Raw genomic sequence first — 23,265 nt, forward strand, 5'->3', positions numbered from 1 at the left:
GTTCCCTATTCGGCAGTATTGTATTATTACAAGCGACGCTGCCCTGCACCAGATTATTCCCTGCGTTTAACGCAACGAATACTATGCATGATTGATCTGATCAATCGTCTTCGCGTACATCGCTCTCGTGGGGCTGCTTTGAGGGAAAACAAAGAACCAAGAGAGGTCCGAGTCGATGGCATGAAGAGCGACGTTGTACGCCACATTGGTGTGATCACTCTCAATGCAGATGAACAGCAGGAAGAGACGACCAGGAAATTGCATACGATCGTGAGCCAGAATGCACGGTCTAAATGGACAGTACCTACATCAAATTCATTCAGTGGTGATGAGAGTGCTATGAGCAATCGACTTGTCATCATAGACATATTCGCATAGATGTCCGTTCAAGTTTGCCCAGTCATTCTCAGTGCCACGATAAATGGCCAGCGAATTTTAAGCGCGGAAAGAAACAGTTGAAAGTTGATCAAAACATAGAACTAATAGACGAGTTGAACTCGAGAGACTGCTTGATAGTGCTGTTGTTTGGCCCAGAAGGTAATGGGAGTGTAAGAAAACGATGGCTAGTACGTAGGAAGCATGTTTCAATCGATTCCAGAGGGTCCGTGTCTGCGATCGTATATATGAGTGCTTTGGAATGAGGCAACAGCATCAGGTTGCTTACCACGTACAGCCCTAGTTCCCATCGTCTCTCATATCCTGCCACCGCCTTCGAGTCCAGTTATTAGTCTCTTGCCTCCGCATCCCCGCCGGTGTCTCGACCTCGGAAGGGGCCACCGCCATCCCTAACCCCGCTCGTGACGAATTAGCAGTCACCTCCAATGGCACGATTAACGCTGTACGATTATGGGCTGCATCGATCGCCTGCTGTGTCTCGGAAGACATCCCTGTCGACTCTTTTGAGGCTTTCTCAACGTCGAGTGGCCCGAGAGCTGTCCCCGGTTGCCAACCTTGCTTCATGAGAAGCCTGTGTCCGACATTGGATGTTCCGAGAGCAGCAGCAGCAGCAGCAGCAGGCGGAGGCGGAGGCTCCCACGATTCGGCTGAGAGGACACGCGGGGACGAGCATGTGCTATATCGAGTGGGAGTCGCAGTCATCGGTGTGGCGAGGGCCGACGACGCTGTAGGGAGGATTTTAGGAATGGACGGAAGGCCAGGGACGTCGGAGCTGCTCGATGAGTGGTGAAGGGCGCGGCGCTTGGCAGAACGGTCGATGTATCGAGTATGTGACGTGGTCGCGTCTTGCGTGTTCGATGGAAGGAGAGAAGGCGAAGGCGAATGACTGTGACGACTGAGGAGGTTCCTCCTGAGGGATGTCAGGGCGCGCTTTGCGTCTTGGGGGGCATCAGTATTACCAGCTTTCACGGACGTGGCAGTGGCTGCGATCGTTGACACTTCGCGTTTCCGCTTCTTGTCCGTGGGGAACAAGGGAATCTCGTCTCCTGCACGAGGATCAGCGGAAACTGAGCAGTCGAGGCAGGGCAACCTATCATCATGTATGTGGACGACGAACGTCGTACCACCGGCAGTCAATCTATCCAAATGGTTCAGCTCCCGCGGGATACTTGCCGTCCGTGGTGCTGACAACCGCTGACCTTTCGTCTCGCCACTCTCACCCACGCCGAATGCGACGCCTTGCATTTCACCAAGTCCTGGTCTGATATATGTTCCATGTTTGGATCCCATGTCTACGACCGCCCAGTATTTCCTCTCCTTATCCCAAAACAAAGTAGCGTGCAACTTGGAGACCTCCATATCTTTGAGCCGGACTCGTGGAATGTCAGTACCGGACGGGGCTAAATCCCGGCCCAGCTGGACCTCGAAGTATCCGTCGAGAACAGCTAAACGCTGTTTCGAAGGGCGGATAGTGGAGTGCTCTATGACGAGGCGCAATGAAGGGTGGTCTTTAGGGTCATCGCCTTCTGCAGCCGGTGGAGTAGTAGGCACAGGTGGCGAAACAGGGCGGGAAGACGTTCGAAAAGATGTAGGGTGCATGGAGTGGGAGGGCATGTAGACGTCGCTTTGATTGTGATCGTGTGTATGGCTGTATATTTCATGTTCGAGCATGCTGGTTCTGGTCGAAGGAGTTGCGGCATCCCCTGGCCATTCGTACGCCGGATCGTAGGCATGTCGGGAAGCGACGATTTGAGGAGAACCAAAGATCTCTATAAGCTCTCCTTCTTCTAAGGACATTTGCCCAGAAATCGCGAGCCGCAGGCAGTCAAAACCTAAGGCTGATCAGACACCCAGGTCCCAGATGATGCAGGAATTCCAGTGTACAACCTTGGGTTGACCTGGGGTAAGTGTCGAGATATTTGTCAGTTTTACCTTGACCTTCAGAAACGTTCAGTAGATACGGTCATCTGGCTGACTTACGATGAACGGTATGGGTCTCTTCCGGCCAGGAAGTCAAGGCTCTCTGGCCCTGGTGGTTGCACGAAGCCAGGAATGGCTATCGCCGGTGCTGACGTACTTTGTTGACACGACACACGAGGCACGGGCGCTTGTCGGAATTCGAACTTACGTACCGTCACCAGCACGCGTCAAGTTCGTGTCAGCTTTCCAACGTCCAACGTCCAACGACCAACGACTGCGAGTAGTACTGACAATAACCTGTTTGATACTGTGAGTAAAATATTTTTTGATTATCTGCAGCTGTAGCTCCGTGCTCAGGCTACGGTCTCGAACTTTCGCTAAATATCTTATGGTCCTTCCATCATCAGCGTACAGTGGTAGTATGACCACTCAAGCTCCCTTTACACACTACGGTGACTTCTCAGAGGTTCGTCGCATGTTGACCTGGAAATTTCACAAATGATGAAAAAGAAAATCTTTTTTTTGCAGGATCACTCTCGAAAACTGATGTCCAAAGAGTGGCTTGCTCGTGTAGACAAAGCAAGCTCAGTTCCGTACCTCATGGTATGTAAAAGCCTTAGATTTATATCCAAAGATATCATGGGTCGAGTCTAAATAGTGTTTGTATCTGGCTCGATTCGAGTAGAAGTTCTACTCTTCGCCAATAGATTCCTCGTGCGTACTATTAGTGACAGACACTAAGACCGTCTGGGCAGAAGGTGCGTCCACTGCGCTCTAAAAAGCTTCTCCTAGCGTTTCCCTGAGAGCACGACCAGCTGATCACGTATTCTTGTTTAACCGGATAGTTCTCTCCAGCAGCCAGCTTGCACGCCGTTGGCGTGGCCTGACAAATTCACTACCGACGCAGGATACGCTGCTGAAGTACGAGGAAATACAATGGCGAGAGCAAGTCGCACACAACTTATCCGCAGCTCATACTCTCGGTGGGATGGCCGAACTAACTTTAGAGCCCGTGGAATCTCAATATTCAGTAATCATCATTCCTCCCGACGCATCGTGTACATCCCGTCCTTATACACCGCTGTATTCACCGACCCACTTCCAGAAACCGCTAATGCCCCTTGTCTAATCGCAATCTGCTGACTTTTTGCCTTTTTCAGGATTTCGCGTTTGTTCTTGAAGGCGATGGCTTCAAATGGCGCTGGGAGACCAACCTTGTCGGTCCAAAACTATCGGCCAGGCTTCTCTCGCAGCATCTCATCATGCCCCTCATCAGCACCATACATCTTGCGTTCACTTCGCCAGAGCCATTGACCGATATGACCGGGGACGAAATAGAGAAGGTCCGTCTGCCTTCTGCCTATTCTCCCGCTCACATTGATCGGCTCATGGGATCACCATTATTTTTCGAAAATTTCGCTCTTATTTCGCGACATCCGCGAACTGTATACCGCTGAACCTCGACCTGCTTGTTCAAGCAAAGTCTGTGGACAAGGTTGGTCGGACCGCACGCCGAACCCTTGAGACGTATATGCAAAACGCGATCTCACGTCCCCAAGTAGCTACTGCATTGCGTCGGATGACCGCACTCTTAGACTACAACAACGACCTCCGTATGTTCTACAACTTATCTCCCTCGAAGTCCAGACATCTCCACTCACGATAGATTTCCTCATCTCTAGCGCCCATTCTTACTGTCGTCGACAAGCCGGACATTAGACCTCCTCAAAGCCCTGTTCTGCTCGTCCGGGCCGAGTCTCCATCTACCTCTCAGGCAAAAATTCAAGATAGTCCCGACAGCATGTCTCAACGTCCACGATCTCTTCCTGTGACATCAGAAAAACCATCAGGCCGCGTCAGTCCTCTAGTAAGCTTCTGAAGCTTCTGTGCACCATGCACTACTCATCTTAATCATTGACTAAGGTGGAGAGCATGGTCGTCGATGAACCTGTGCCCAGTCCGGAGCCTGAACAGAGAGTGAAGCAGCCTGTACCTCGTACCCCCTCCCCTCCGCCTCACATCCACCACGGCGCTATTCTGAGCGAGACAGAGCCGGAAGATTCATCCGAAGACGGGGATCCAAAGCCAGTTACTTCAAGGTCCCCAGTGCTGACCACGACAAAACTGGGCGGCATGTCTCAGGCTAAATCTCGAACACCGACTCCCGATGCCGATTCCAATACGAACCTTAGCCCAGCCACATCGATGAAGAAGACTTCCAGAGCTCCGCCGAAGGGGAAAGCGAAAGCGAAGACACCCATTTCCGACTCTGAATCTGACTCTTCGCCAGTGCGGCCCACAAAAAAAACCAAGACAGCGCCAAAGTCAAAGCCTCCAGTAGACGAAGACGACAGTGACAGTGATTCGGCCCCGAAGACCACCGTCCGTCGAGGCACAAGGCAACCTGTAAAGAGAGGTGGACGGCGTTTCTGAGCGCTACCATATCGAACTAACCGCTTGTGCGACGGTGACCTGTGGTCCCTGTGTCGTGCGTGAGGGTCCTAGCTTTGATTTTGTCGCTTTGAACACTGATCCATCTGTCAATTGTAGTCATCCATTCCCACTGCGGCTACTTCGCCTGGGCTTTCTTCGCTATCATGTATTACCATCATGGTTGTCGCTCCCCTTGTCATGACACAATGGCCTACCAGATAAGTTAGAGCACAAGTCAATCGTCCGGGACATCGCAGATTTAAACGCTCCGTGCGTATGTACTAGGTGTTATGAAGAATCCTGCGCTTGAATATAAGATACCGCCCCCCTCCGTGGTCCTGCCGTTTGTCGGTCTTCTCATCTCGTGTTTCCCTGAGTGGCGTCATACCTCACCACATGACCAGGAATTCTACGTTGCTGAAGTGGCCCTGGCCACATTCTCTCTTCACTTCTGTGAGTAGGTTCGGACCCTCGATCTCTCGATCGGCACAGCGCGATGCAGATAAGCCTTGCAGCTGACCTTACCTCTACGTCTGGGCACTTTTCTGATCTGGTCCGTGCATTGACTATAACAATAGCACGCCAGGTTAGCTGCTGCGCAAGTGCGTCTACAACCCTCGCCATCGAGATAATTGAGAAGTCGCGCACAAAAAGACTTAAGTGGGCATGCGTATCCAGAAGCTCAATACGTATGGGGTCGATGCGTCAGTGACGCGTTAACGCCTGCAAGGGTCCCATATACAGCGTGGCACACACCTGCACAAACACGCGTGAGCAATGTGTGCGGGTATGCAGCCGCGGTCCATGTTTTCCAAGCAGAATTCCTTCGGTTTAATAAGCTTTCTAAAGTTGAAAAGGCACCATACATTCATGAGCGTGCGACAGTTGGCCTGTTCTCTGTGGAACGCACAAAACTGGTCGAAGAAGACCATGCACAACTTTCGGAACAACTCTTCGGGTTCCTTTATACGCTCTGTTCTCGGGACCCAGTCTCATGAGTCTCGGTCTTCCCACAAGCTTTGACATAAGTTGAGTAAACGTGGTTCATGCTGATACAGAGTATAGTACAGTGTGAGTGGTGTCGGTGCCATAGGACTACAGGAACGCTATGCAAGGAAAGCAGATCAACAACTTGAATGCCGGCAGCGGGAACGATTCAACAATACGGGGTAGGAAGGAGGTCACTTTGCTTCCGCGCAGTGAGCAGAATTCTCACTTTTATCGACGACGCCCTCGATCGTGGAAGTCTGCCTCTTGACAGAGATCGCATTGCGTTTGAAAGAGGTTGACTACTCGCTGAGGACTGTTGTTTGTGTGCTGTGAGCGCGCGCATGGTCAGCCAGTCTCTACGTCGTTCCAGGGTTGGAAACTCACCCGACTACAATTACAATATCTCACAGCCCTGTGCTGATGTTGGCTGCTTAGAGCACAGTTTGGCGACATGCAGTCTGTTCGATTGCCGGTACGATACAGGATAACATAATGCCCACAACCTCTGTACATGTTTCCGTAGCTGTTGACAATATCACTGGTCGGCGAACGTGCTGAGGATCGGCAGGGTTGGGTGTCAATGGGCAGTCGACTGACTCACCATTCATCTGAGCACATCTTGGATAGTAGGCGTTCCGGGTCGAGGTTAAGGAACAGGGGAGAGAAGCAAAGCGGGACGGAGATAGCTCAAGCTGAGCGGAAATTCAAATACGCAGGGGATCTGTGCGTCAGTGTCTTCTTGACCAGTGTGCTTTTATACACCGGAGAGGAAGGATCATACAGTTCAAACCTTGGAGATATCCCGCTATCCGCTACGACGGACTGAACTGACCCGAAGTGGTGGCTCACGAAGAGCAGACTTGTACATGTCATCAGCCACAGATTCCCTTATAGATATGTCCAGGGGACAGTGGAGACCCGCGCTCATCCCCCGCGGGGATAGCCTAGTAAGCGGACCCCTTTGTCTTGTCCTAAGTTTCGATGCATGAACTGAGCAGCCGAGTAAGATGGCATAGGGTTTGTTGATCTGCAATGTACTTGATGCTGTGATTCATGCAGGCCACCGGCAGGGGCACTGCCGAGAAGAGAGAGAATAAGTCCATAGCATACAACTATGACGAGAACTTGACACACCTTTAGATAGAGAGCATACTTTGCTATTCAAAAGAGGCACCGGACAGATGATCACTTCCCAAAAGGATGCATTCATCTGCTAAGGATCGATGAGTGTGCCGCCTACGTCCTTACGCAAACTGTCACGTCAATGTTTTGGTCGATACAAAGTTGATTAATAGCCAGGTCGTAAAATCCAGGGCACCATAGGTCTAGATTAGTGTTAGCAGAGTTTGAAAGCTGACCGCCACCCGGCGATACTCCGCCAGAGCGATACTGATGATTGAACGTATGGGACAGCTTGAGAAACTGAAGACGCACATGCAAGCCTGCTGGACATGGCAAAAGCAGGCAACAGTTCGTATGACGGATGCAATCTCGGATCTCGCTCTACTCACGTATAGGTGTGCAGGCTGGCTGACCAGTATGTGCGTCAATAAATCGTATAAACTTCGCCAGCAGCTGACTGTCCTCGCCTCTACGCGATGATGAATCTGTATAGCGCGGTTGGCGTGAAAGACGAGAATGTGTAGTGTGAACCGTGAGCCTGGTCTTGACGCAACGTGAGACCTGGTCCGAGATAGGTCAGATAAGAGGGAACCCGAGTAGAACTGTGAGAAGAACATTCAGATAAGTATGTCTTTGACTCAGCCTATTATAGACACGAACATGCTTTCCTTGTTCGTCGTTGCGTGGACAGATGTGTTTCTCAGATGACTGGATGGCTCGAGTTCGCACTCGGAGCCTGGTCTGCTATGTGATACGAAATAGGTGAGCTGTGATTTTAGTAGTTGGATGTATATGATACTCGAATGTTTCATAGATGTACGATCGCCCATCTTCATTAGGAATTGCACCCTGTGCTATGGCGTGACTGAAAATAAACAATGGGCGATAAGAGTCGAGTGTATTCCAGAAGTGACTCCAAGCTGTACATGAACAGGAAGAAGACACGGCAGATGTGATACGAAGCATCGAGAAGTTACCGTCGAATGCACATTCGAGCAGTACCGATCAGCTGCCCGGGAACATCGTCTTTAGTGTGAGCAATCCTACAGCTAAAGGGTTTGCTCACTACCCGATTGACTGACCACACCTAAATCAACGTGAGTAAGGGATAGCTCGTGCTGGTAAGTATCCGTGCACACGCCATAGTCGGTCGGGTGAGGTGCTGTACGCGGCTTTCACTTAGTCAAGAGGTCGGCTCACAGGAGCACTGGGCCATCATCGTGAGAGCAGAGACGACTAGACAAGTGAGACCGCAAGATGAGATCAAAAGTATCCATTCAGTAGAAGATGCCGTTGCAGAAGTTAAATTCGGGTTACGTCGTTCACAGAGTGCATGTCGTAACTCAACCAGAGACGAGACTGTGCTTGCATCAAGACTGTGAGTACTTGCATTAACAGTCTGCGCGTATATATCGACTCTGCATCAGACGGAGAGACTAGAGGCTAGGTATGCCTGCTTGTTCAAGCAACAGCTGGTTCGAGAAATTACGCACGATTTGGAGAACTCGAGTCATCCGAGAGTTGGCGGAGCTTGAAAATGTCTACAGTGGCACTCGGGTGGGACCGGAATCATTGTGTGGCGGCTCCTTCGTGACGACCATCCCGTCAGTCTTTCTGCCATTGCTGAGCGGTCTTTTCCTCGCATACTCTCCCGACAAATCAAGGGCGCCACACGGTATAATTGAGTGGGTTTTGACCATGGGTTGAGCCACGATCAACAAGTTGAAGGAATCCACTTACTACTCGTCCGAGGCGCCCGAGTTAACTCTGTAACAGACGTCAAAGCATGGCCTGCGGATAGCGGTAGCCTTGTCTTGTAGGGGCATCCAATGCATATATTTTTTCTCTACAGCTTCCTTGCACTGTCGTATCGCTTGAATCATTTTCGCACTTGCCGTTTGCCTGGACCGACCTGATCTGCAAGCTTAGTGGCTCTCTTCTCATAATTTTGCGCCAGAACAACTTCGCGTCCGAACGAAGACACGCCTACCAGTGTGCAACTACTTACAGTAGACGCTACCAGTTAGGACAGCGCCGATTATAATTGAACTACCCGTTCCACGCTTCTCCTAATTGGCATCGACACAACTCATACTCCAGCAGCTCGAGCTCCTGAACACGTATCTAACGCGGTACGTGTATCTGTCCCAAGTACCGGCGCAGAGACCATCGATGTTATGTAGGTACCGTGCAGCTGTGTAGTAGGAAAGTGCTTCGAACTTCGGTATGCTGGCTTCTCTTCGAGAACTGAGACCTTGAGACCCTGTGTCCGAGTCTTCGTACGTCTGGTGCATACTAGACCTAGTTCTACCCCTCGAACCCACCATCAGGGTACTCAACCTTGCTGCACGGATACACCTCGCATTCTTCTCTCTACGATGTTTACACGGATTCTGACCGGGGCCAACTGCTGTCTATATACAATAAGACGCGCAGACGGAGGTGACTTACGCCGTGCTTTACATAGCACCATGGCAACTCTGAAATAGGACGTCCACATTTTGTTCGTATACAAGGATCGTCGTGCGCGTTCTGCATATCTATCACTCATCGAGGCGCAACCAACTGTAAAGACAGTCCACACATATATTTGAGTTGTTCATCGCAGACCCCAAAGTACCCGTGCGTAGCCAAGTTACATACACACGATCGATGGGAGACGGCAAGCGTACGTAGGGCATTTGAAGGCGGTCGAGGATGGTTTGCGTTGACTGAAAAGACAGTGTGGCCGCTGCGCAAAGTGGCGTATTAAAGTTCCGTTCCGAAATCGTGGAAACGAGTGATGGGGTGAGAGGAGTGGATTAAGGCTATGGTGGGAGCTGCGCTTGCGATCGGGATAGGGGTTATGGAGTGGGCCTGTGGTATACGCCGTAAGTGGTCTATTGAGAGATGTTAGAATCGTAGATGTGGAATAATTGACAAATCGAAAGCGCGGAGGCGGGATGCTGACCATTAAGAGTACGAATCAACTCACTAGGAAGCGAACACATGTCATACAGTAATCGACAAGGAGTGTCGAGGTCGCAGGCGTCTCCTTGGAACGCGTCTGGCGACGAACTGCGCCTGGACCATGGGAATGGGAGATCGGTGCCTTCCAGAGGCAAGAGATGTGACGTAGATATATATGTAGAAGATCAGGGATGCCTTGACGAGGAGTAAAGGAGCGATAGCCATAGCTTGGCTTGGAATTGTGGCAGACCGGCTGACGGTGGTGAGAAAGAAGAATGCAGGGTCGTCTGGCTGGAGAACTGTTCATATAGGCAACCTATCAGAGACAGTCGCTCTTCAAGCATCAAACAAGGGGCATCTGGCTGAGACGGTCTTGTTGGCATTGTTTGTGCATACTGAGAGGGCGGAAAGGCCAGGATAACTCGATCTGTATGGTTGTCCCGTGCCGACACAGCCATAATCCGCTGACTGAAACCTATGCGTAGACAAGGCCCAAGTCGTACAGGTCAGACCGACACCCTCGCAAAATGAGTATTGACTTGATCGCTCCGCCTGCAATTTAGAGTTAGAGTCAATTAATGAGAAGAGTTCGACGGTATACCACGTGCACATACCATGAGCGGTGGTCACAATTGCAGTAAGGTAATACGCCGTGACGTTATCCTCACGCCAGAACACTGTGCACTCGGAAAAGGTTGAATGTCAACCGAAGGAAAACCTGTAAATCTAATTCCATTCAATCGCTTGCCGATAGAAAGTTCACCTGCATGAGGTAAGTTTCAGCTGACTCACGGTATAAAGGAAGGAGATTGATAGTCACCCTTTATATTGCCGAATTCACTCGCATCATCCTGAGCGGAAATCATCCCCTTCATACGGTAAATGTCACTGAGCATATGTTGGAAGGCTCGCACACTACGGTCTACTGTATATGTTACTCAATTGTGGTATTGTATTGCCAAAAACAAAACTACGGTACATGTCAGAGCCTATATACAGTGACAGTTCCATGTACTCTGGCCCAATAATCGAGGTTGAGCACGGATAACAAAGACCAGCACCATCGACAAACTAATTGCCTCCCTTGTGGTCTGCCCAACCGCGTGATCAGGCTCCCTGACAGTCTCCAACTCGATCGTGACTACCATGCCCTCAGACCCACCACCGCCAGCGCCACCGGCACCCCTGACCCCCATTGTGTTCGTCTGACGTTGACGGCTGAAACTTGACTGGCCGAAGGTGGCAAAGTGAACGGAGGAGTGCTGAGAGTCTGTACGGTGTTGGTGACCGAATAAAGTAAGCCACGATAGGGGGATGGTGTGTAGGAGGAGGGATGAACCATACCGTAACGACCCTACGTATTCACACCGGTTGGTCAATGCACATCATTGTGGATGGGGGCCAAACATAGAGACCAGATGACTCGGAATACAACAAGAAGCTACGTACCACCTTGAACTCCTTGTATGGCAATGCGCACTGAGAAACGACAGCCAGACGTTTCGCTTGTGCTGACACGTACGAAGCTGCCCGAAAAGACAACGATGCAGAGTAAGGAAAGTAACGCACAGATAAGTGTAATCCAACCATCCTGCACATATACAGCACTCTTCACTGGCAGCCCTCCTGGCTAAGCTTGGATATATGGGACCTAGAGTAACGAGGGTCAGTTAATAACGATATCGCTCGGTGATGTAGATGACGGGGCGAACTGGGTGGACGATGTCGAGGGAGCCACAACAGAAAGAGAGCCTGCACCCGTGGTACAACTAGGACAAGCAATCAGCTATCTAGAAAACAGAAAAGAAAAAACATACAGCGTCGAGCCAGCCGCTTGTGGCTGCGCGGAAAGAGGACGTCGTCGTTGGACTGAAAGCGACGACGAGCCGCTCGGACGGACAGCGCATCCGGTGGCAGTGTTGGCACTCGACCGGGGTCAAGTCCCCCCGACACCGGGGGTCAAGTCGACATCCGGCTGCCTCGAGCTTGCAACTTCAAAGAAATCTCCCCCGTTCTTGTTGGAGGGGCCTCATATGACGGCTCTGTAGATGTTCATATCGAGAGTTTGAGCAAAATTCGGAGATTTTTCAACTTGACCCCCCGTGTCCGGGGGACTTGACCCCGGTCGAGTGCCAACACTGTCCGGTGGCGCTGAGCTTTAGGGCAGGCCAAAGTCGGCTTACGTTGATGCTCTCGGTCTCACCCGCATTCACTACAGCGTTGGCTTCACCCTCCGCAAACCGTTTAACGGGTGGAAAGTTGTTCTCAACCCCCCTTGAGATTAATTTCAACCCCTTTCACGTGCACAGTGGAACGCATGTAGTACTGGGGGCCAAAGTATAGAATTCGTCTCGCCACCCCGTCCAAACCGGTCAACGATTTTCGAATCGTGCAGCGCCTTCCAAAGGCCAGTGCCGCGATACAGATGATGAGATAGACGACCAAAGACGCTCTGACGAAAAATAAAGGAGTGGTAGTCATCTTCTAACTTGAAGGAGCGACAGACCAGCTGGCAGAGTTAGAGTAGGAATGAAAATAGGGTGGGTGCAGTCCGCATGCACGACGCTGCTTCAAATACATATAAGCTCCAAGACAAATGCTCTTGTACCAGCCAGGCCATGGAGATCCGAGAAACAGCCTTCCACCATATCGATGGCATGTCGGTGCTGGCGCCCAGGGCCCTTCGACGGAAACAACCAGATACATACGCCTATCAGGACCTCTGTTGGCGAAGACAAGTTGACCAGCTAGGGAGATAAAGCCGGACCGAATGGTGACTTGGGCGTGAGAGTGGCACAAGACGACTCAGAATCCCAGTGGCCCATCCACCTCACCGCCCGGACCGGACAGCTACAAGCGGCATGAGCTGTGTCAAGATAAGGGCAGCAAGCTCCTGATACCTATGAGACCGTTGATCGAAAAGAACGCGTACAGGCGTGAGAGTGGGAGCGAGGGTCAACGCGCGTCGGCGCGTTGACGATGAGCAGAAATCGCGGTCACGTGAGGTGCGTTGTTTGTCCGTATTTACCAAGTTCGCGTCTTGGCGGGGGCGTTGGTTCGAGTTTCGCTCTAGTGGTCGTCCGTCGTCTTCTCTTGCTTTCGTGCTTTCGACGCACTTTGCTTTCCTCTCCCCTCCCCTTCCTTCAGCGACTCGAAGACTTTCTCTTCTCAAGAGCCACTTCAAGTCCACCGTCATCGCCAATAATCCTCAAATCGCATCCAATCGCGGCACCAGCAAGCTAGTTCGAGACTTTTCGATTCGTTGCACAAGAATATAAACATCTTTCGCACTACACAAGTACATACATATCTTCTCGCTATACAAATTACAATGAATTCTCAACGTGTAAGCATCTTCTTCATTATCTCGCCACCCGTTACTCGGGTCATCGCTCGAGCGTACTCGCTGACACCGACCATGCAGCCCGCAATGCGCTCGACCCGCGGCCCCCAGCGGGCGAAGAATGCAGACGAGAACGCCATCAGCAAACTCAAACAACAACAGTCTTCTAACGCAGCCGTCAACGGTACATCACGCACTACTCGCAACACAACTTTAGCCGTCGTCGCGAAGAATGGCCACCAACGTCCTGCCCTGGGCGAGGTCACCACCAAGGCAGTCAATAGGAAGGTACGTACCATTACCCCCATCTTATCGACGCATGTCAAGCCCGTCGCGGACTCGCTCCTGTCGTTTTTGGGGACCTCATGTTATGCGAGTGGGGCGGGGATGAAATTATAACGTGTGTTCTGTCACGGGTCAGCTGGTAGGGGTGGGCTCGGGGCACCTTCGTTATCCGATGGATATACACTGCGGGAGGTATTTCCGTGGTACTTCCCTTATCCTACGAGGCGCGGGAGCTGTCCTCGCTCACGATCGCGCAGATCGTCCTCTTAGAGGCGTCGGGCTGACTTGTTCCATGTTCGATCATATCACTGACCTCGTCCTATCTTTAGGAGGCAAAGAGTAAGCTCCTCGGCAAGGCAAAGGAGGCCATCGATGCTGGTGTGAAACGCAGCCGGTCCTCCAACCTACTTGGTAACGGTCCTCAACGAGTTCCTCTCGCCGCCAACGGTCGCACGGCCATCAGCCAGTCTCAGACCACCGCCAACGTCCGCACTCTCGCCACTCGTAATGCTACCACTACCGTCAACGCTCCCAAACGCGCCGGCTTACCTTCTCGCCAATCGCAACGCATCTTAGTCACCGAAGAGCCCATCGTCGTCCCAGACGATGATGAAGATGAGGCAGAGGAGCAAGACGAGCTCGTGCCCCAGAGTGAAATGGACGTCATCGAGGAGAAGCAGGCCGCGCGTCCTGCTACAATCGATGTGATCGATGTCGCAGATGATGAGGAGGAGGTTGTCGAGGTGCCGGAGGCCGACGAAAGTTCGGACATGGAGGAAGTCGAATGCCAGCAGCCTGAGGAGGCGCCGCAATATGTCTGGCCGGAGGTATCGCCAGGCACTGCGTCAAGGTACCAGGTAGAGATCACACAGATCAGGGATGTGTTTGAGGACATGACAGAGTCGCACGACGAGACGATGTGCAACGAGTATGCTGAGGAGATTTTCGAGTACATGAACGAGCTCGAGGTACGTTCGTTGTCATTGATCCCTGAGAATGTTTTACTGACGCACCGTATATCACAGGAGCAGATCCTCCCGAACCCGGACTATATGGACGGCCAGGGCGAGATCTCGTGGGAGATGCGTGAGACGTTGGTTGACTGGTTGTTGCAGGTCCACATCCGGTACCACATGCTGCCCGAAACGCTGTGGATCGCAATCAACATCATCGACCGATTCCTTACCTCGCGGGTGGTGTCTCTCATCAAGTTGCAGCTCGTCGGCGTCACTGCGATGTTCATCGCCTCGAAGTACGAGGAGATCATCGCACCCTCGGTGGAGCAGTTCGTGTACATGACCGGCAACGGCTATACCCGAGAGGAGATCCTCAAGGGCGAGCGCATCATCCTGCAGACGCTGGAGTTCAGGGTGTCGCACTACTGCTCACCTTACAGCTGGATGAGGAAGATCAGCAAGGCAGACGACTACGATGTGCAGACGAGGACGCTGAGCAAGTTTTTGACGGAGGTGACCCTGCTTGATCATAACTTTTTGGGTGTCAAGCCAAGTCTAGTCGCAGCGATTGGGATGTACACTGCGAGGAGGATGTTGCAGGGACCGTGGGTGAGTGCAGCCTCGTCTTTCTACTCCGCTGTCCTCCCTTTTGTACTTCTCTGCGTCGTGCTTCGTGCGTGGCCGTCCGCGCTTCAGCACATGATGGAACTTTCCCAGCACGTGCAGTGCACGCTGTCAGCCTCGCGTTGTTTGTTCGCCTTCCTGTTTTGGTCTTTGCAATCTCCTCGAACGCGTCGTTGATCGTTTACTTACCGCATGGCTGCTTGACCATTTTAGGACGCTGGATTCGTGCACTACTCCGGCTACACTGAGGAGTACCTGTTGCCTGGCTATCAGCACTTGATCAACAAGCTGAACCAGGAAGGATTCGAGAAGCAATACGTGGTGAAGAAGTACGCGAACAAGAAGTTCCTCAAGGCTTCGCTCTACGCGCTTGAGTACGCGAAGGTCCAGCGCGCCGGAGCCGGCGAGGAAATGGCCGTTGGCGTTTGATTGTCTTTCATCTTCGCTCATACTCCTGCACGCACTATACTCCCGCAGAGCCACCCGCCCCTTCATCCACTCCTTCCTCGATTTGCTCACCCGTGTACACTTCCACATCGTATCTCAACACCATCTCTTCCCTCGCATGCGTCCACAACCCAGCCCATCTGTGATCTATATCCAACCTGTCTCTCCTCTGTTTCCCGTCTTCGTATCTCAGTCTGTATATGTGCCCCAGCCTCAGCCTCATATCATGTCATGTCGTATATCTATTCGTGGCCCCGTCGTCTTTGCCATGTTTCATTCGTCTCATGTCCCCTTGTACATGTTGATCTACCTCCTCCCTCTACCTGTGTTTGATTATACATACGTACACCTTCCGCTTCGTCACATCACACTACATCATCCACCACTACGGTCATCACAAGCACGCCTCGGCATCATCATCATCACATTGTTTGCATACATTCGTACACCCCATACATTCATCCATACATTTTTTCATGATGATCCCGCATTCCGAAACCTTCCCTCAGTTGCTGATTGACGTCGCCCCATCCGCCCCACCCGTCACCGTCGTACGCTTGTCTGTGTCTCCTGTGTGCTTTGCTTTGCTTTCCGCTGTCGGAGTTCTACAAATCCTCATCGTCCGCAATTGTTTGTTCCTATACATTCTTCTCCCCCGTTTCGTTCATTGCTCCATTTTGCTTCCGTTTCTTCGATCCATCGCCGTCTACAATGCGTGAACGGTGACGGTCGATTCATTCACGATTTGACTCATTTGATTTCTGTCCCTGTTGTATACAAATTTTAGCTGTGGCTGCTTCTTCTTCTGCATTGATCACTCATCTGTACCATTGAAACTTCACGCATCCGTCTTCTTTCGATTCCCGATTCTGGGTCCGGATCTGAATCTCATACATCTACAGATTGACCATCTCATCTCACTTGACCCCATTTAATCTATTTTTTGAATCTGCGTTTCGTCCCCGTCCTTTTTTTGTATTCAATCTTGCTTCTTCTTTTTGCATTTCTTCCTTTCAAGTCTCGTCCTTGCTTCCCCCTCCTGGAGCCGTCTCGCTTCGCCCACCCCATTCATTCGGTCACCACCTCATCGACCCTTGGTCGTGTCCGTATCCCACCCAACCCGCTTCTCAAACCAATCCGATCCTTTCGCTGTCACACTCGTTTGTTGACGGTCTTGTCTCTGACTAGGACCATCGTATCGTCGTGAGTGTTTCTCTTTGGTTTTATTCCCACTTCCATCGTCCTTCTCCATGGGTTCAACTCAGAATTGCAACTGACTATCCTCACTCGTTTTCCGTGCGCACGTACCACAGGCTCGCTTTCGAAATTATGCACCTCTTGCAACTTCTTCATGATGGACTTTCGACCGCCCACCGACATTGTTCCCTCGTGGACAGGTCGGCCGGTCAGTCTACTTATGCAGCCTTACGAAATATGCGACGTTATGCGATGTCGATCATCCAGCTGCCTAGACAGTTAGGTTATCTTCCATCCCCCACCCATCCCACCCGAGTCATTCGTTTTCTACCTGCCATTCATTTCACCACCCTTGTTACCGCGCGGAATAGGCCCTGCTTTTTCTGTGTTGTGGCGAGGTCATACCTTCTTTTGTCCTTCCATCTCCCCCCGCTCGTTGGCTCTCGATTTTGATTATTCGAAATCTTTGGGCCACGAGCTTCGACGAACACCGTTCTTATGCAGATTGTTACTTGGACAACACGACGGACACGATATTCGATATCTACCACGACATGATTTCTCGTTCTCGGTTCCTTTTCTTTCTCCTCTTGTCTCTTTCTCTTTCTCGTCCGCGGTCTCTTTCTCTCACTTGCTCGCTTCATCGTCCGTTTCTGCTTCTGCTTGTTTCCGGATCGGGTTTTCTTCTTCCTTTCATTTTCCTTGTTCCTTCTTTGGCTTCTTTCGTGGCACGTCCATTCGTTGGAGCCTTTGGCTTCAATTCTTCGACGTCGTCGTTTCTCTTGTGTTATTAATTCCTTTATCTTGCCTTTTCCGTTTCCTTCTTTCACGTTTCAAAAGTCCGCGGGTCTATCAGCCCTCGGCATCCCTCAATTCCTTCATTCCTGCTCCGCGTATCCTCTCCAGTCATTGTTTGTGGCTTCCCGTTGCTTTTTGGCTCGATCGTGATTTCTATGTGCCCGTTCCAGAGGCTTGTTAGGTCGTGGACGACTGACTGAATGTATATACGTGACGTCCGTTACGACACTTCGGGAAGTGCCTTCCTCCTCGTCTCGTTGATCTCGTCCGCCTTTCCCTTCAAGTTCTCATTCCTCTATCTCTTTTTCTTTTTTCCTTTTTTGACTTTTTCTTTTTTTCTACTTTTTGTTCCCGGCCCCTATGCAATCCCTTCTTCTCGTGTCTGGCTTCTCGTGTCTGAAGATTCGTTGACTCGTTATGATTCCGTGTTCCGTGTTCCATGCCTTTGCCCATGCTGCTCTTAGTTTCCTTCACCCCTTCATCGTCGTTGCATTCGCTCGTTACATACACTTACAGTGCTTGCGCTGATGTTTTTTGTTCGTGCGTCGTTTGTCGTCGTTTGTTGGTGGTGGTGGTACTTTGTGGTAGCTGAGCCGAAATATTTATCACTGACCGCTATACTCGCATTTTCTTTGGTGTGATTGTCGGTGGAGGTGGCTGTCTAGACTTTGTGTGAACTCAGAAGGAAGGATGAAGAACTCCAAGAGGACCCGAAGGAATGCTAGTTAGCTGTGCCACACGTCTGAACATACTTGCGCCACAGTACCCCTGCCAATATATCGCATGTGATATCCTAGCGATATGCCAGTGGCTCGCCGAACACTTCGTCGTCTTTGCGCTACGCTCATGCAATCCCAATCCATCTATAATCATCCATCTAATCCGGCTTCTCTTTTGTTCAATTCGAAACATCGGGCAGCAAACAGCGCCGATTTCGTCCACTGACATTCGGCGCTTTGGACTCCATCTGCTTTAGAGTACTTAGGGCGCGAGGATGATTGTTGCACGGCACCGGCCTTTACGCTGCCCGGCTTTGCAAGACATCTTCCCCAACCAGTCACCGAGGTCCATCTATCTTCTGAGTTTGCCCCCGGCAGTACACCCTACCCACGGATACTGTTATATCAAGGTCCTCTTCGTCACCGAACCTTTCTACATCCACACCGCCATCAAGTAATCCTCGAATCATCCAACTGCTCCCTACAATTTCCTTCGTAAACGTCTAAAGATGAGCTCGCCCTCGGAATACAAGCGCATTGTTCTCGCTGAACGCCCTGTGGGCGACATCGATGCAAAGACCTTCCGTCGTGAGCAGGTTTCGTTGAGCGAGTTGAAGCCGGGTGCGCATCAGGTATTGGTGAAGGTGAACTGGCTTTCAATTGGTGCGTGTTTCTTCATCTGTCTCCAACTTTGTTTAGTCGAGTAGCTAAAAAGTTCCTGCTATGTTTCTGCTGGGTGGTTGCAACAATCTTGTTGTGGACGCTTGTGGACGTTTGTGGATATTGTGTGCGCGTGACATAGATGCTGCTATGCGAGGCTGGCTGAAAGACGTGAGGAGCTACGTCCCTCCCGTTCAAATCGGAGAGACTATGAGGTCGTCGGGGTTGGCAACTGTAGTCGAAGTCGGAGAGGGATGCGACTTGGTCAAGGGTGATATCGTCGCCTGTACACCTGGTCCGCCGCGCTCTTGCCCCTATCTCAGCTTCGGTGGTCATTGACTCTACGTTTGTTCTAGGGTGGACGGAATACGCGAGGGTGAGCGACAAGGACGCGAGAAAGATCCAGTGAGTCGCTGCTAAGATAAATCCCAGTCAACCATGTGCATATGATTTTTTGTGGTGGGTGCTGATCGGCACAACGTTGGCAGGATTCCTCCAGGTGCACAAGCACTCGACTTCCTTGGTCCTCTCGGGTTTACAGGTATGTTTCAGTCGCCACAGCTGGATACTTGTTTTACTGCTGGTGATAACATTGACTAACGGAACAAACACCATACAGGAATGACCGCATACTTCGTACGGCTCTTCCCCTTCTTCGCCATATAACTGCTTCAAACTTACACGCCGTGCGCTACACCGACAGGGTCTCTACGATGTCGGCCGCATCCAACCTGGAGAGACTCTCGTAGTCTCTGGCGCAGCTGGTGCCACTGGCACCCTCGTCTGCCAGATGGGAAAGCGAAAAGGTGCGAAAGTGATCGCCATTGCGGGGTCGGCAGAGAAATGTGAGTGGTTGGAGAAGGATTTAGGTGTGGATAAGGCGATCAATTATAAGAGGTGCGGTCCTGACTCCACAAACCACCTCTCTCTGTCCCATCCGTCGCACCTGTGGTCGTTTGCTAACTTTGCTTTGAATATGAATGTCTGTGTTGTGGCGTTAATGTGGCGACGCGCTATAGCCCAACGTTCTTCGATGACTTCAAGAAACACGTCGGCTTCCTCGACGTCTTCTTCGACAATGTCGGTGGTGATATCCTCAATTTTGCGCTCACTAGATTGAACAAAGGAGCCAGGATCGCTCTCTGCGGTGCGATCTCAGATTATAGTGCGTATTTGCACTCCCTCCCTCCCTCCCTCCCTCACGCCCCATCTCGCTGGTTACGTGGTCTGGTTTCCGCTTCTTACCTATACTTACCGTGATTTTATCATCGTTAGATGCCGAGAAACCTAAGGGCCTCTCTGCATACATGAATCTCATCTCGCAGCGCGCCACACTCCAAGGATTCATCGTGTAAGCCCATTCTCCTCTCCAGCCCCACCCTCGTCAATGTACTGTCACTCATCTCTCCCCTCTTTTCCTTCCATTACTTTTGTCTGTGTCATCATAACAGCTTCGACTACGCCGCCCGTTACCCCGAAGCCGTCAAGGAAATCTCATCCTGGCTCGCGGACGGCTCCCTGAAGCGGAAATATCAGATCGTGGAAGGGCTGGATAAGGCGCCGGAGGCGATGTCGATGCTTTATAGCGGCGGGAATACCGGGAAGCTGTACGTCCTCTTGCTCTCTCACAACTTGTAATTTGATGGAGAGCTTGTACTAATCGTTGTTACGTAGGGTCGTGCATGTCGATGGTTTGACGGGGGCGAGACTCTGAGCTCATCGGTTGTCGGTTCCAGGAGATGTTCGGCCAGATATATTATTGATTCCTGAAGTAAACGGCATTGCTTCCTGTTGTTGAATGTATAGTGTACCACGTACGATGGCTTTGTCGGACAGGAGTGTCGTTCATTGGAGCAGATTATATCAGAACTGGGGTAGCGCTGCCTTCGTTAGCTGCAACCTTGCTCGGAAGGGGGCGGGGCTTATTCGATTTTCGACACGGTACGCTGTGTTGTCTATGTTAACCAGGGTCGTGTACTGTGCAGGGCTCGCGAATCGCATATACCAGTATGTGGTCTCAAATTAATAGCATCACCGGAAGGAAAGGAATGGTACATTGCATACAGTATTTACATTACATCCAAGCTAAGTTCAGAGCGGAGCTGAGTCTGAACTACGATCCGGCACTGGCCGTAGTATATGGTGAACTTGAAGACTCGGAGTTGCCGCCGAGAGTCCTCCTCCGCGTCGCTCTCTAGCTCGAAGACTCTACTCAGCTTCATACACTTTTCAGCCATGTTTCCTAGGATAGTTTGATCATGAAACTGGCCTTGTGAACTTCTCCTTCCCAGTAAGTTCATGTTGCCGCAGTCTGTTCACGGTGCAGCTATTAATAGGGTAACCACTGAGTATCTACAGTTCTACTCAACGGCGCCCGGGAGTGCAATGGACATTGCTGTCGCAGTTACGCTGTCATGATGTCGTCTGTCCTGTAGATTCTGAATCAGTCGCACGGATTGCGCCCGTGTGGTCCTGAAGTGATCCATTGGAAGACTTCGATGGACAATTGTAGTAGCGGTCCGTGCCATTAATTTTGTTGAATGACTAAGGCCAGCGTTGCCTGTGTCCTCCTTGAGGATGACAAGGAGTCTGGATTCCGTGTTGTCTTTTTGTGCTCCCTAGGCCATGTATGTTGTTCCATCGTAAGACTCAGACAGATATCGGAGTCATGTGGATATCCTGTTGCCCAGCCTGTTCATGGCCCGTGACTCATCAGTTGAACATGCTTTAGATCTGTGGATATCTCATCCACACAACATCCCGAGCGCCGCAACATACTACGCATTATCTATGTCTTCATATATCATGCTGCTGCCCAGCTTACTTCCGAGCTGTATCTCTCTTTTCTCCAGCATCCGTTTCTATCCGCACACCGACTTGATCCCTCCCCATGACTTCCTCGGTTCACAAGGCGCTCTTGGTTCTAGAGAAGGGTGGACCACCCACGGTCGGTACACGCCCAACTCCTAAGCCGAGCAAAGATCAGATTCTGGTCAAGGTCTCCGCGACTGCTTTGAATCCCGTCGACGCATACATGGCTCTCACAGGACTTTTCATTCAATCTTACCCTGCCATGTTCGGGTGCGATGCAGCGGGCATCGTAGAGGAGGTTGGCGAGGATGTCAAGGCGTTTGCCAAAGGAGACAGAGTGTAGGCAGTATCTCTCCATCACGCTTGAATCATGGTTGACACCGCAGCGCAGTTTGTTCGCGGGCGACTTCAAGCCAGATATGCATACTTTCCAGGAATATGCACTCGCCCATGCATCAACGTCCTGCAAGGCAAGTTGCCACGATCAGTCTTGCGACGTATATTCTCCGTTGCTTATGGTGTTAATGGTAGATACCTGCAAATATGACATTTGAGGAAGCTTCGACGATCCCCCTCGTCCTCGGCACCGCAGCCGTAGGAATGTACGGGGTGCTGAAGACGCCACATGGAGGGGCGGGTCTCGTAGCGCCTTGGGTAGAGGGTGGTAGGAACAAATATCATAACGAGCCTGCGATTGTTATAGGAGGCGCAAGCGGCGTTGGTCAGTGTGGTGAGTGATTGAAACCAGGCTTGGCCTCTCTGAAGAACCTATGCCGACTCGAGCTGACGTACTTCAATGCAAAGCAATTCAGCTGGCGAAAATGTCAGGATTCAACCCAATCATCACCAGCGCCTCCTCCCACAACACAGCGTACTGCGAAACGGCGGGTGCGACTCACGTCATCGACTACCAGAAGACTCCTTACGGGCCAGCCTTCGTCGAGGCTGTCTCTGCCATCACGACCGCTCCGATCAAGTTCATCTACGATGCCATAAGCGCTGAGGCCTCACAAACCACTTGCTGGTCCATTCTCGCCCCGGGTGGGAAGTTGGTCGTCGCAAGCCCTATTACCTCCAAAAATATAGGAGAACCCGGTGTCGAGGACAAAGACGGAAGGAGGGTCATCACCGTTTTTGGAAGTGTGCACAGTGATGAAGTGGGAGGAGATGTGCAGCTTGGGAAGAGCTTGTACACCGCGCTGGAGACGATGTTGAGAGACGGTGACATCAAGCCGAGTAAGGTCGAGGTGCTTCCAGGAGGGTTGAGCGGCCTCCCGGAAGGATTTGCGAGGTTGATGGCTAAGAAGATCAGTGGGGCTAAAATGGTCGTGAGGGTTGCGGACACACCGAAGTGATCACTGATCTCATCCTTCTTTGGTATCGTCTTCTTCCGGATAATTTTTCGTGTACTTCTAATATTTATACAAGACCCACGATCCCGAGAATGTGAGCTGTGAGCCGTGCGGCTCGACGTTCTGCGTGGCAGGCGCAGGAGACGAATGACCCACGCGACTGGTCGTCTCGAGCACGCAGCTAGACTTCAGGGGATGCAAAAAACCTTGAAGCAAGGTAACGTATAAATACGGATCACAGTTTAGGGCACGCAGACCATATA

At 51.3% G+C, this 23,265-nt stretch overlaps 8 protein-coding genes across 8 annotated transcripts; 4 read left to right on the forward strand and 4 right to left on the reverse strand.

The window, feature by feature from the left end:
• Window positions 1-445: 445 nt before the first annotated feature.
• STEHIDRAFT_165280 (uncharacterized protein) lies at window positions 446-2,193 on the reverse strand (the record flags this gene model as incomplete). The annotated part of the gene is made up of 3 exons (XM_007299613.1): window positions 446-609; window positions 665-1,534; window positions 1,596-2,193. The coding sequence occupies 2 exons, from the start codon at window positions 2,191-2,193 to the stop codon at window positions 1,530-1,532; spliced, it is 603 nt and encodes a 200-aa protein (XP_007299675.1). The 3' UTR covers window positions 446-609; window positions 665-1,529.
• A 385-nt stretch (window positions 2,194-2,578) lies between these two features.
• On the forward strand, window positions 2,579-4,954 carry STEHIDRAFT_165281 (uncharacterized protein). The gene is made up of 10 exons (XM_007299614.1): window positions 2,579-2,625; window positions 2,724-2,782; window positions 2,845-2,919; window positions 3,002-3,074; window positions 3,162-3,346; window positions 3,477-3,659; window positions 3,800-3,929; window positions 3,999-4,183; window positions 4,240-4,804; window positions 4,867-4,954. Exons 2-9 carry the CDS (start codon window positions 2,738-2,740, stop codon window positions 4,747-4,749), a joined length of 1,386 nt encoding a protein of 461 aa, XP_007299676.1. The 5' UTR covers window positions 2,579-2,625; window positions 2,724-2,737; the 3' UTR covers window positions 4,750-4,804; window positions 4,867-4,954.
• Window positions 4,955-5,967: 1,013 nt separating this feature from the next.
• Window positions 5,968-6,261, reverse strand: STEHIDRAFT_50135 (uncharacterized protein; the record flags this gene model as incomplete). The annotated part of the gene is made up of 2 exons (XM_007299338.1): window positions 5,968-6,066; window positions 6,124-6,261. Coding segments are annotated over 2 exons (237 nt in total), but the record flags the coding sequence as incomplete, so codon positions are not given.
• A 3,442-nt stretch (window positions 6,262-9,703) lies between these two features.
• STEHIDRAFT_144327 (uncharacterized protein) lies at window positions 9,704-10,326 on the reverse strand. The gene is made up of 2 exons (XM_007299615.1): window positions 9,812-10,326; window positions 9,704-9,740 (listed from the first exon to the last, which is right to left on the reverse strand). The coding sequence occupies exon 1, from the start codon at window positions 10,115-10,117 to the stop codon at window positions 9,827-9,829; it is 291 nt and encodes a 96-aa protein (XP_007299677.1). The 5' UTR covers window positions 10,118-10,326; the 3' UTR covers window positions 9,704-9,740; window positions 9,812-9,826.
• Window positions 10,327-10,943: 617 nt separating this feature from the next.
• On the reverse strand, window positions 10,944-11,616 carry STEHIDRAFT_118029 (uncharacterized protein). The gene is made up of 3 exons (XM_007299616.1): window positions 11,523-11,616; window positions 11,155-11,461; window positions 10,944-11,080 (listed from the first exon to the last, which is right to left on the reverse strand). Exon 2 carries the CDS (start codon window positions 11,398-11,400, stop codon window positions 11,173-11,175), a length of 228 nt encoding a protein of 75 aa, XP_007299678.1. The 5' UTR covers window positions 11,401-11,461; window positions 11,523-11,616; the 3' UTR covers window positions 10,944-11,080; window positions 11,155-11,172.
• Window positions 11,617-14,208: 2,592 nt separating this feature from the next.
• On the forward strand, window positions 14,209-15,447 carry STEHIDRAFT_48903 (uncharacterized protein; the record flags this gene model as incomplete). Its single annotated transcript, XM_007299235.1, has 3 exons — window positions 14,209-14,406; window positions 14,464-15,003; window positions 15,232-15,447. The coding sequence occupies 3 exons, from the start codon at window positions 14,209-14,211 to the stop codon at window positions 15,445-15,447; spliced, it is 954 nt and encodes a 317-aa protein (XP_007299297.1).
• Window positions 15,448-18,608: 3,161 nt separating this feature from the next.
• On the forward strand, window positions 18,609-20,825 carry STEHIDRAFT_72406 (alcohol dehydrogenase). Its single transcript, XM_007299365.1, has 10 exons — window positions 18,609-18,842; window positions 18,982-19,134; window positions 19,196-19,244; window positions 19,328-19,380; window positions 19,459-19,475; window positions 19,543-19,736; window positions 19,859-20,004; window positions 20,115-20,190; window positions 20,291-20,446; window positions 20,514-20,825. The coding sequence occupies exons 1-10, from the start codon at window positions 18,689-18,691 to the stop codon at window positions 20,551-20,553; spliced, it is 1,038 nt and encodes a 345-aa protein (XP_007299427.1). The 5' UTR covers window positions 18,609-18,688; the 3' UTR covers window positions 20,554-20,825.
• Window positions 20,826-21,729: 904 nt separating this feature from the next.
• STEHIDRAFT_127857 (GroES-like protein) lies at window positions 21,730-23,005 on the forward strand (the record flags this gene model as incomplete). The annotated part of the gene is made up of 4 exons (XM_007299617.1): window positions 21,730-21,989; window positions 22,042-22,120; window positions 22,182-22,380; window positions 22,455-23,005. The coding sequence occupies 4 exons, from the start codon at window positions 21,730-21,732 to the stop codon at window positions 23,003-23,005; spliced, it is 1,089 nt and encodes a 362-aa protein (XP_007299679.1).
• Between the last annotated feature and the right edge of the window lie 260 nt (window positions 23,006-23,265).

The sequence above is a fragment of the Stereum hirsutum genome (genome assembly GCF_000264905.1).
Source record: "Stereum hirsutum FP-91666 SS1 unplaced genomic scaffold STEHIscaffold_2, whole genome shotgun sequence".
Taxonomy (NCBI): domain Eukaryota; kingdom Fungi; phylum Basidiomycota; class Agaricomycetes; order Russulales; family Stereaceae; genus Stereum; species Stereum hirsutum.